Genomic DNA, 13,376 nt, shown 5'->3' with positions numbered 1-13,376 from the left:
TCCTCCTGAAACACCAAACATTCCCCCTATCTTGGTTATGGGAGTACCCACTATACGACCACCAGCAATTCGCCCTTGTTCGAATGCAGTCACAACTATACAGAACACTTCCTCGAGCAGGAGTGACATTTGCAACGTACTGAGGACATGGCGCAGGTACCGTTCGTGGTTAAATAAAACAGCGCAACCTCTTCCGACCAGATCACCAATGTTATGCGCTGTCGAGCTTGACAAGCGCTTGGGTGGGTAACCGTCTGGGCCTGCCGAGCATTGTTGACAACATGGGTGCACTCAGCTATTGAGAGACCAATAGAGGAGCTACTCGATTGAGAAGTAGCGGCTCCGGTCACGAAAACTGACGATGGCTGGAAGAGGGGTATACTGACCACATGGCCCTCCATATCTGCATCCATTGACGACTGTCGGCTGAGGATGACGCGACGGCTGGTCGGCCTTCCGAGACCTGTTTGGACGGAGTTCAGTTTTTAGTTTATTCATTTCTCGCCGTGTTTCCATATTTTTGTCCAATCTCTGTCTCAATACGCTGTCTCCTAAAAGCTATGTTGATTGTTGGTAAGATTTTTTATTGATGTGGTGCCTGAAGATGAAACCTTGTGAAGTCATAAATAGGAGAATAAACGCAAGCTGATAAGGGAGTAAGCAGTACTGGGAGGCAGGCAGCAGGCTGGGACTCACGCGTGACGTGGTAGGCGAGGGCGGCGAGCAGCACTACGAGGACAGCAGCGCCCAGCACGGAGGCGGTGATCAGCACGGCGGGCCGGTGTCTCCGTAGCCAGCCGCGAGACAGCACCACCATCGGCGACGCCAGCGCCGCGCCTGGAAACGCCGGCTAGTCGTCATAAGGCTGTCCTCAGAGACAGGTCACGCAGGGAGAAGGTCCGAAAACAGACGATTTTGCATTAACTGGTTTAGCGAGTATGAGAGCCTGTGGTTCCCTGACAACTAAATTTGAGACGAAGTATACAATGAATTTCATATCAAATAATTTATCTGCTCAGTAGATTTAAGGTAGGTAACAACTAAACACTAAGCTTATTTCATTAGTATAAGCTGAGTATATCATTATGTATTATAAATAAGGATGCCATCTGTTCACTGTTACCTGTAAGCACTCAGCAGTTATTAAATTTGCACTACTTGAGAGGGCCCCCACGAATAAACTAGTGACTGTAGGACGATGAAACTGTGTCGAAACATCTGTAACATCGTGCAGAAGAAAAACAACAAATAAACCACTGAAAAACATTTTAATTTCTACATGAGGGGCTAACATTTGTTAATCGCGTACCATCTTTACATTCCAAGTTACAAACGTTCCTCAGTGTGACGACCATCTGCGTCCCACCAGAGATAACATTTCACAACTGTTCGAAGCACTTTGCAAATGGGGACCATGAGATGTTCATCTGTCATACCACAGCCCGTGCACTGTTCGAAGATCGTACATTGTGTCCAATACTCTTGCCCATGGCAACACTAACTTCAACAGTTTATGGTGCAACTGGCCGCCGGCCTCTCCCTGGAGCAATTCCCAAAGTGCAGGTTAATTTGCACTTCCAACTCATGTTCTTCAACCTCAGTGCAGAAGAAGGTCTCATTGCTTTACCAGTACTTTACCGGCGTCCATACTCGCGAAGCGCATCAACACGTTACGGATGTTTGCATAAAACAACTCTCCGACTAAGGTCCTGCTCACCTTGTGCAGACCCGTGTTGACTGTCTGCAGCTCTAATGCACATTGATACGGTAAATCGCTTTTTCGTCTAAAATGGCTTAACTAGTTAAAGTATAATAATAACCACCGAATACATCCTGGAATGAGGGTATCCATTCAGTCACGTAATGGAGTTAGAAAATACAAGGGTAGTTTTTAACACGACTCGTTTTGCTACAGCACACGAAATATTTTATTTATGAACACAACTTTTATGATAAATGGAAATATGAAAATTATTTTATTTTTCTACGTAATAACCATTAATGTCCGAACACCACTTCAACTGTGGCACCAGCTTTTGGATACCGCAGTCCTAGAACTCTGCCGTCAGTCCATTTAACCAGACAGTTACAGCTGCTTTCAACATATCATTCGCCAATCGTTGTCCACCAAGAAAGTCATCAAGTTTTGGAAAAAGAAAGTGATTGTGTTAGAGCAGAGCTGTAGGACGGGTGGTCCAGTAATTCTCACCGAAAAGTGTCAGGCTGTGCCATTGTCGTTGCTGCAAAAGAGGCCGAGCATTGTCGTGAAGCAGAATAATGGCCCTCGAGAGTAGTCCCCGCCAGTGGTTTTCAATTGTGAACCCAACCTCTAAAGAGCTTTCACAATATCTCTCAACATGTCACTTGTCTCGGCAGGAAGTGTATAAAAAATTAAAAAAGACCTTTTCTGACCCAGAAGCTGTGGCCATGATTTTTTGTTTGCGTCTGTTTGAATTTCTTTGGTTTTGTCGCAGAATTTTAATGATGCCACTCACTGGATCGTCGTCTATGAAGTATACGGAGCAATCTATCTTTAATCATCAATCACAATATCACTAAAGAACTCTTCACCATTCTTGCTGCAGCACTCCAAAAATAACGACTTGGCAGTAATTTTTGTTCGCTGTTCACCCGCATCATTCTTGGGACCCATCTCCCATATATTTCTTGTACTGTTGTTTGTCAGTAGTAATTGCATAAATTATTGACCTTGAAACAAAATGTTAGATCACCATTCACTTTAAATGATGCACACACTCCTTGGCCCTTAAACCATACAGTGACGGACTCACATTTATTTTACTATAATTCCTGGTCCTAACAACAAATTGCATATTAGACGTGAAATACGACCGACCCAAGTCATCTCGTTTACTTGAAAGGTGAGATAAGCAATAATATCTCTTCTATTAAAAGCCTCCAGTCCTGCAAGGGCCTTATAGACAGTCAGGCGAGAACACCTAAATCTCGTGTAGCGTGGCATCGCCGTCCGATGCTGTTGCACGAGCAGGTGCACGACGACTGACGCCGTCTAACCAGATTCACGTCTAATATTCCACTTGCAACGAGAACCAGGAATCATCGTAAAATAAATGAGAGTGTCCGTCGCTGTATGGTTGAAAGGCCAAGGAAATTGCGCAAAAATTAAAGTGACTGGTGATCTCACCTTTTACTACAGAAACTGAAATAAAGTACCTATCCTTACCTTATCTCCCGTGAGATTATTTTTTTAACAAACAAAAACTAAACATTTAATGCATTAATTTGTGTTGTAGCTCTCAGCATCTCCGTGCGCTCGAGCGCGTGACCTTGGAGCGGAATTACCGCTGCGCCGCAGTACTGCCTTTGACGTCATATGAGTGTTGACTGACTCCCGCGGCTACGTAGTTTCTTAAAAAAACTCTTTTGCAGTCACAAAAACATTTTTCTTCAAACCATTGGAGTGACCAAAGAAGAAAACAATCCCAAATTTCAGAAGCTGAAGATGGTATATCGGTTCTTCAAGGACTGCTGCAATACGAAATCCATCTCCATCAAAGCGAAAATTAGGCACTACAAAAAAGCTATGAAACTGCAAGTGCTCTTGTAATGTCTCTTGCAGCGGTCTCTCCACGATATTTTCAGAAATTTTAGAAATTATATAACTCAGTACATATCTCGAAATATCTCTTCTTATCTTACCGATTATCAATGCAAAGTAGTTTCAAGCCCAATTATTCCTTGGAGCGTCCATTTACTCCATGGAATAGCTTCTCTGCTATCTATGTTTTCTCTTATGAAAAGAATGAAAAACTTCTTGCCGATTAGTCGTAAAAGAAGGATCTATATGTACGTATTGTTGAGCGAGTCGCCATCTTGATGAGATTCTGTATGAGAAGGAATTTAATACATGAACTAAACTAAAGTAAGTGTGTTCGCGTATTATTTAACGGATTATTATTATTGACAGTGTCTGCTTACTACGCTGTGTTGCACGAGATCAGTGGGGAACGTCTGATTTACACTGGACGAACCTGCCGTTTTGAATGCTCAAGATATCCAGTTACTTCAAATAAATAGGCTAACACGGTCTTACCAGCAGATCTCCGGTCTTCCCCATGTGATCACCGAAAGTTAATAATTATTACAAATGTTTCCAGGAGATCGACTCACAATTTTCGTCGCACCGAGACTTCGAAATTGCTTCACTGCCTTATGGAATTTAAGTTAAGCTTAATTTAATCAGGACAGAACAGTATTGAACTGTGTGAATGTGATAAGCCTGCTTTGTCAATGAAAATTCCCTTAATATACGCATGTTTTTGATATCCTGATCAGTGAAGCTAAATCAGGCCGGTGTGAGAGAGATTCTTTAAATTTAAGAAATAGTAAACTCTCCTACTTAAATTAGGAGAAATAGAGAAAATGGAGAAAATGGAGAAGGAAAGAGTGTAGTTCTCCAAAAAATTCGAGGATTCAACGCAGATGAATATGACAACTATAAATTAAGAAGCAACAAAGAACTATCGAAGATTTACCGAACTTTCAGACAGTCGGGAGAAGGCAGTTCACCTTTCTGGAAACGTGGAAAAATAGACAAAAAATAATACATTAAGAGAATTCGAAAATTTCAGTAACGAAAAGAACAGCTGGATCAGAGATACTCAAAAACTTAGGAGAGATGAAGCTAACTGAAGCTATTCAGAACAAAAATTCTTAACCAAAATAAAAAATAAACGGTTTTCGAAAAAAAGAGGGAATGAAGTGCTGGAAGAAGAACCACCTTATTCGAAAAAACAATATCTAAGTAATTGTTTTACATGGTCCATAATTGGCGAGAGTAAACATGAAGCTGAAACCTAAAAATACAATTAGAAAAAACATCAAAACGATTGAAAAAACCAATGTTAGATATCATCAAAATTAACTAGCAAAAACTGCAACGTTAATACTATTATTCAATTGATGCGATCTATAACGCTGCCTACCAAAATTCAATTGTCAATTCAATCTTACCTTTGTATGTGCTGTATTTTGGTATAGTGGGAATGGATACCAATGCAGATAAAGAATTTCTATTATTTCCTCTGGTACCGTGTTTAAAAAAGAAAACAAGATGCTTGTCCAGGGAATGTATCAAAATGAGCAATATACAACTGAAAACCCTCTAACGGAAATATTACACTCAGAATCTGATGATTTTTAACTTTCCGCGGACAGTGAAACGTTTAATAACTTGTTCAGCGTTACTTCGCCCTCACATTGAAAAAGAATACGAACACGCGAAAAATTTTATTCTCGTCTACCTGGTTCTCTAATGACAGTTCATTAAAATACCACAACAAGGGAACATAGAGCCATCATCGCCCGTGGAGGAACCGGAGTTCCTCGATTTATTTTATTTCATTCCACTCCGCTTGTATGTTACTGTATGTGTAAAATATTGATTTTGTTAATAACCTCTTCATGCGTAATATATGGTTGGGAAAGAAGTGACACCTCTACATTTTCGCAATTGTCAGTGCTATTTTGTTTTTATACTTTATAGTAGTTTTCATCTACATCTACATCTACATTCATATTCCGCAAGGCAATTGACGGTGTTTGGCGGAGGGCACTTTGAGTACCTCTATCTGTTCTCCCTTCTATTCCAGCCTCGTATTGTTCGTGGAAAGAAAGATTGTCGGTATGCCTCTGTGTGGGCTCTAATCTCTCTGATTTTATTCTCATGGTCTCTTCGCGAGATATACGTAGGAGGGAGCAATATACTGCTTGACTCTTCGGTGAAGGTATGTTCTCGAAACTTCAACAAAAGCCCGTACCTAGCTACTGAGCGTCTTTCTTGCAGAGTCTTCCACTGGAGTTTATCTATCACCTCCGTAACGCTTTCGCGATTACTAAATGATCCTGCAACGAAGCGCGATGCTCTCCGTTGGATCTTCTCTATCTCTTCTATCAACCCTATCTTGTACGGATCCCACACTGCTGAGCAGTATTCAAGCAGTGGGCGAACAAGTGTACTGTAACCTACTTCCTTTGTTTTCGGACTACATTTCCTTAGGATTCTTCCAATGAGTCTCAGTCTGGCATCTGCTTTACCGACGATTAATTTTATATGATCATTCCATTTTAGATCACTCCTAATGCCTACTCCCAGATAATTTATGGAATTAACTGCTTCCAGTTGCTGACCTATTCTGTAGCTAAATGATAAGGGATCTATCTTTCTATGTATTCTCAGCACATTACACTTGTCTACATTGAGATTCAATTGCCATTCCCTGTACCATGCGTCAATTCGTTGCAGCTCCTTCTGCATTTCAGTACAATTTTCCATTGTTACAACCTCTCGATATACTACTGCATCATCCGCAAAAAGCCTCAGTGAACTTTCGATGTTATCCACAAGGTCATTTATATATATTGTGAACAGCAATGGTCCCACTACACTCCCCTGCGGCACACCTGAAATCACTTACTTCGGAAGACTTCTCTCCATTGAGAATGACATGCTGCGTTATGTTATCTAGGAACCCTTCAATCCAATCACACAATTGGTCTGATAGTCCATATGCTCTTACTTTGTTCAATAAACGACTGTGGGAACCGTATCAAACGCCTTGCGAAAGCCAAGAAACACAGCATCTACCTGGGAACCCGTGCCTATGGCCCTCAGAGTCTCGTGGACGAATAGTGCAAGCTGGGTTTCACACTATAGTCTTTTTCGAAACCCATGCTGATTCCTACAGAGTAGATTTGTAGTCTTCAGGAAAGTCATTATACTCTAACATAATTCGTGTTCTAAAATTCTACAACTGATCGACGTTAGAGAACACGTGGATGACCTGTGCCGTTTTCCAATCTTTTGGAACGCTACGCTCCTCTAGAGACCTACGGTACACCGCTGCAAGAAAGGGGGCAAGTTCCTTCGCGTGAAACTCACGATAGAGTGAGGAATTTTAACAAAACACTTTTTCACTAAACGTATGTAGCGACACATCGACACAAACAACATCCATCTTGCCAACCTTTCCGTCAATAAAAATTTGTCGCCAACAGGTCAAACACGATCTGTGCTTGACAAACACGTCAAACAGCATCGTACACGGTCAAATATTTGGCAAGCATAGTTACATTTGACAAAATGCTTCATCGTTTACGTGGTCCTAAAGGCGTCACACAGATTACATGGGACTCTGCACGTCGATGAACTTTTCAGGTGATAGTATTTTCGACCACTCTCGGCTGTATCTGCCACATTTCTTGCCATCTAGGACTTTCACAGGTGCTTAATGGTAGCCTTATTTGGTGCAGCCTTATCATAATGTTGCATCAAAGGCTGATTCATTGAACTTTACTGACAGACCAATTCTAACTTCATTTCACACAGTACTTGTTTACGAACTCCTTACATTACACAGGGTACCTCACATGAAACCGGTCTCACGCTCGAGATTCAATTAACAATGAACTAACTAAAAAAGAACATAACAGTAACGTTAAAAACATGTAGTTACACGTTTACTAATTGTGCTGGAAGTGATGGTCATGACATCCAGGCCACTTCATAAGCAATTCGACCAGAGATGATTAACCGGTACGTGGTACGTGAGGCGTAACAGTTGTGTGTATAATACTAAACTTGGATCAAATGAACAAGATTCATTGCTGAACTAAATTGACACAAAACACGTTTGGCAACAGCGGTAAGCAGTTTATCACGCTGTGACACCAGACGTTACTCTTATATCGTAGTTACGAGTATTTGCACTACTGTTTGCGAAAATTTCAGGAATGATCTGTATCACTCCAAAATCGAAAAATGTGGACAACAATGGATACGTAAGTGATTAAGACTGCAGAGGGATGCTGTGCGTGCTGGTGCAACACTGGTGCGCATTTCTACGCACGGTTGTAACCAACTGTGCTGGTTCAACGTTGAACACTACAGTGGGGTGTGGACATGTGCGCTGCATTCTGCAGAGTGTGCACGGATGCCTTTTGACGGTTTCCATTGATCGGAAACGACCAACACCTCAGAGTGGAATGGACACGTCAACACAGTCACTGGCGTGCCAAGTGGCAGAATGTAGTGTTTCGGACTTCAACTTGCCTTATTGATGGCTGTGTACGTGTTAGGTGCTACTGTTATGATCGCAATCGGCCAAACTACATTGTCGAACGGCAGAGTGAACAATAGCAGTGCGATAGTTTGGGGAGCCATTGGCTAGAACGTATGATCTCACCTCCTCCGTGTTGAGGGCAATCTGAATATCAACTGCTGCCCCAGAGGTTTGAGTCCGAGTGACGGTGGATCACTCGGCCCGTGGGTCGATGAAGAATGCAGCAAATTGCGCGTCGACATGTGAACTGCAGGACACATGAACATCGACGTTTCGAACGCACATTGCGGTCCATGGATTCCGTTCCCGGGCCACGTCTGGCTGAGTGTCGGCAAAAAACCAGACCAATTGTGTGATTGGATTGAAGAGTTCCTAGATAACAGAACGCAGCATGTCACACTCAATGGAGAGAAGCCTTCCGAAGTAAGAGTGGTTTCAGGTGTGCCGCAGGGGAGTGTCGTAGGACCATTGCTATTCACAATATACATAAATGACCTTGTGGATAACATCGGAAGTTTACTGAGGCTTTTTGCGGATGATGCCGTGGTATATCGAGAGGTAACAATGGAAAATTGTACTGAAATGCAGGAGGATCTGCAACGAATTGACACATGGTGCAGGGAATGTCAATTTAATCTCAATGTAGGCAAGTGTAATGTGCTGTGAATACGTAGAAAGATCCTTTATCAGCTAGCTACAACTGGAGGCAGTTAATTCCATAAATTATCTGGGAGCAGGCATTAGGAGTGATTTAAAATGGAATGATCATACACTCCTGGAAATGGAAAAAAGAACACATTGACACCGGTGTGTCAGACCCACCATACTTGCTCCGGACACTGCGAGAGGGCTGTACAAGCAATGATCACACGCACGGCACAGCGGACACACCAGGAACCGCGGTGTTGGCCGTCGAATGGCGCTAGCTGCGCAGCATTTGTGCACCGCCGCCGTCAGTGTCAGCCAGTTTGCCGTGGCATACGGAGCTCCATCGCAGTCTTTAACACTGGTAGCATGCCGCGACAGCGTGGACGTGAACCGTATGTGCAGTTGACGGACTTTGAGCGAGGGCGTATAGTGGGCATGCGGGAGGCCGGGTGGACGTACCGCCGAATTGCTCAACACGTGGGGCGTGAGGTCTCCACAGTACATCGATGTTGTCGCCGGTGGTCGGCGGAAGGTGCACGTGCCCGTCGACCTGGGACCGGACCGCATCGACGCACGGATGCACGCCAAGACCGTAGGATCCTACGCAGTGCCGTAGGGGACCGCACCGCCACTTCCCAGCAAATTAGGGACACTGTTGCTCCTGGGGTATCGGCGAGGACCATTCGCAACCGTCTCCATAAAGCTGGGCTACGGTCCCGCACACCGTTAGGCCGTCTTCCGCTCACCCCCAACATCGTGCAGCCCGCCTCCAGTGGTGTCGCGACAGGCGTGAATGGAGGGACGAATGGAGACGTGTCGTCTTCAGCGATGAGAGTCACTTCTGCTTTGGTGCAATGATGGTCGTATGCGTGTTTGGCGCCGTGCAGGTGAGCGCCACAATCAGGACTGCATACGACCGAGGAACACAGGGCCAACACCCGGCATCATGGTGTGGGGAGCGATCTCCTACACTGGCCGTACACCACTGGTGATCGTCGAGGGGACACTGAATAGTGCACGGTACATCCAAACCGTCATCAAACCCATCGTTCTACCATTCCTAGACAGGCAAGGGAACTTGCTGTTTCAACAGGACAATGCACGTCCGCAGGTATCCCGTGCCACCCAACGTGCTCTAGAAGGTGTAAGTCAACTACCCTGGCCAGCAAGATCTCCGGATCTGTCCCCCATTGAGCATGTTTGGGACTGGATGAAGCGTCGTCTCACGCGGTCTGCACGTCCAGCACGAACGCTGGTCCAACTGAGGCGCCAGGTGGAAATGGCATGGCAAGCCGTTCCACAGGACTACATCCAGCATCTCTACGATCGTCCATGGGAGAATAGCAGCCTGCATTGCTGCGAAAGGTGGATATACACTGTACTAGTGCCGACATTGTGCATGCTCTGTTGCCTGTGTCTATGTGCCTGTGGTTCTGTCAGTGTGATCATGTGATGTATCTGACCCCAGGAATGTGTCAATAAAGTTGCCCCTTCCTGGGACAATGAATTCACGGTGTTCTTATTTCAATTTCCAGGAGTGTATAAAGTTGATCGTCGGTAAAGCGGATGCCAGACAGTTTCACTGGAAGAATCCTGAGGAAATGCAATCCGAAATCAAAGGAAGTAGGTTACAGTACACTTGTTCGCCCACTGCTTTAAGATTGCTCACCAGTGTGGGTTCCGTACCAGATAGGATTGATAGAAGAGAGAGAGAGCGAAGATCCAACGGAGAGCATCGCGCTTCGTTACAGGATCATTTAGTAATCGCGAAAGCGTTACGGAGATGATAGATAAACTCCAGTGGAAGGCTCTGCAGGAGAGACGCTCAGTAGCTCTGTACGGGCTTTTGTTGAAGTTTCGAGAACATACCTTCACCGAGGAGTCAAGCAGTATATTGCTCCCTCGTACGTATATCTCGCGAAGAGACGATGAGGATAAAATCAGAGAGATTAGAGCCCACACAGAGGCATACCGACAATCTTTCTTTCCACGAACAATACGAGACTGGAATAGAAGGGAGAACCGATAGAGGTACTCAGGGTACCCTCCGCCACACACCGCAGGTGGCTTGCGGAGTATGGATGTAGATGTAGATGAGTATCTCTCCTGCAACTAGTTCCACATGCCATATTGTACTAGGACAATGTCTGGCTGCATGGGGCGAGGAATACGCAACCTTACTTTGAAGAACGACGAGTCCCACCGTTTCTTCCTTGGCCTGCCGTCTTACGACCAGCTACAGTACACGCGATTTCGGCGTTGTAACGCTGAAGTTGCTCAGCCAACACCACCGTGACGATCTTAGAGCATTCTTTTCATGGACAAGTGATTTGAAAGGTCTTTCGATCTTCTGATTTATCAGCAGCTGATTTTCTTGTCGGGATAGGGATGCTATTTAGAAGATTTTCCCTCAAAATATTTGTGAACTGCAGAAACAAATATTGCGGTTCTTGGGGGAAAGCACATTACAAGAGCTGGAACGTCGTATCCAACTGAGTAAATAGTTCAGTGGAGATCAGTTTCGACATCGTTGTAGTTTAGTCATTTTCTCTTAAGATGGAGTTACTTTTTCAGCATTCTGTGTAAACAAATCACGTAATATAATGAAGGATCGCATACGGCAAACTATCGGAGATCAGTGTATACAAGGCATGGCAAAGAAACTTCCCCGTGCTCGACATGTTGGAGGAAGGCGATGTAGTTACTCGAGCAAAAAGGGGGGACTACTAGATTTAAACACGTCAGAGCACAAGAAAGACATTTCAGTTACATGCTCAGCCCGTCATGTGGTCGTAATCATCTCGAAAGCCTTTTCACATTAATCGCCTGAGTCCAAATGACAGCTCTGCCAATGCAGTGCCCTTTCATACCTTGTGTACGCAACACTACCGCCATTTGTATGTGTATATATCGCCATCCTATGACTTGTCACTTCAGTGTATACCATACATCCGTCAAACAAAATAGCTGTGCTCAGTAGTTGGAAGAAATCACAGAAATGGCAGACAAAACTGCTGTTTAATATCCTTTACATCCCTCTGTTAACTGTTACAACTTAGTAGATGACCTCTATGTCAATGAGCATTGATTCCGAAAATATCCGAAACCAAACTCACTTTTTACGAATACCCTGAAAGCTACAAATCAAGGTAGTCAGGTAAATGCATTATTTATTGACTTCTGAAAACCATTTGGCTTGGTACCACAACAGTGCTAATTATCGACGGCGTAATCGTGGGGGATATCAAGATAACTTTGTGACTGAATTCATTATTTATTGGAAGGAGGATACAATACATTATCTTTGGTGTAGTCAGCAACATGTTTAACTTCAGGCATGCCCCTGGAAAGACTGCTGGAATGCTTAGCGTGTACGTTGTATAGTAACGAGCTAGCAGACAATATTAATAGTAACCTCTCACTTTTCATTGATTATGAAATTACAATGAACGGAAGTCTTAAGAAAGCTGCGGAAGTATCTTTCCGATCTCAACAAACTTTTGAAGAGATGCAAGGATTGGCAAGTTCGAGTAAATGTTACAAAAAGTAGAAGTGTGCGCTTCACAAAACTTGTAAACATTTTCTCTTATGACAACAGCAATTACACAGGCTCAGTAGTAGGTAGAAAGGTGGCAGAGATGGTCTCATACTACGAAAATTGAGTTAGTATACGAAAGAGATTGCTTTCAAAACACTGGCACGACTCTCGACCTCCACTCATAGATTACGCCTTAGGGTTGTTCCGACTTACCGACTGCTGCCTAGAAGGCAGGAAGAAGAGGAAGAGCGAGCTATGATCATTGGATATATCAGCCTCTCCAGCTATTATTGCGAGTAAATGAATCCTGATGGTGCTGCTGCTTTTACATTCAAGTAGCTCCCCCACTTGGTCTACGTGACTGAGTGAACCCGTTCCAGACCTTCCTACCGCACAAAAATCAGAGTGCCACCGGGAACTGAACCGGGTCCTCCCATACCAAAAATAACGACACTATCTGTTGGGCTATGGACACAGTCCTAACACGACCGGTTTTAGAATATTGTTGACGTTTGTGGTACGCATTCGAAATCGGATTAAGAGGGTATATTGAACATATACAAGGAAGCGGAGCACAAATGTTAACAAGTTTACTAATGGAAGGGCGTAACAGAGGTGGTTCTTCTGTTGCTGCATTCGACCGAGCCACTGGAGAGTGCTGCCCTCTCTGGAGATATTTCCACCTGAGGAGCAATGGTCGGTAGGTCGTGCCTGTAAGGGGACATGAGCGTACTCTCTCCTCGGCCACAGTAGAACAGATGTGAATGATTCTCGGTCGGTCGGCTGACTTCAGACCGTAGCTGCGCACCATGTAAAACGGGAAATATGTACATTTTGACTTTTGAAACCTAACTGCGTATAATAAGTGATTATCTGAACTGTTGTTCACTCCGAATGGATCCGAACCATTATACAGTCCTCCTAAATTCATGGTCTTCCGGTGCATTTACGCTTCACATTTTCATCTGCGGACGGTAATAGAGGTACTGAAGAAACTAAACTTGCAGGCACTTCAAGATAGACGCCAATTGTCTTCGAAAGCCTCTCTATAAAGTTTTAAGCAAAAACTGAGTCAATAATGTAGGAAT

At 44.0% G+C, this 13,376-nt stretch overlaps 1 protein-coding gene and 1 non-coding gene across 2 annotated transcripts in view; one reads left to right on the top strand and one right to left on the bottom strand.

Annotated features, from left to right (window-relative positions):
- LOC124775793 overlaps window positions 1-817 on the bottom strand; it is a 157,330-nt gene extending 156,513 nt beyond the window's left edge. The window contains exon 1 of the mRNA XM_047250624.1: window positions 697-817. Coding sequence (XP_047106580.1) covers window positions 697-817 — 121 coding nt within the window. The remainder of the gene's footprint in view (window positions 1-696) is intronic.
- Window positions 818-8,278: 7,461 nt separating this feature from the next.
- LOC124778100 lies at window positions 8,279-8,433 on the top strand. The gene has a single exon (XR_007015832.1). It is a non-coding gene; the product is annotated as a 5.8S ribosomal RNA (ribosomal RNA).
- Window positions 8,434-13,376: the final 4,943 nt, after the last annotated feature.

Source organism: Schistocerca piceifrons, chromosome 2 (assembly GCF_021461385.2).
Source record: "Schistocerca piceifrons isolate TAMUIC-IGC-003096 chromosome 2, iqSchPice1.1, whole genome shotgun sequence".
Lineage (NCBI taxonomy): Eukaryota > Metazoa > Arthropoda > Insecta > Orthoptera > Acrididae > Schistocerca > Schistocerca piceifrons.
This window is presented reverse-complemented; position numbering and strand designations above follow the sequence as displayed.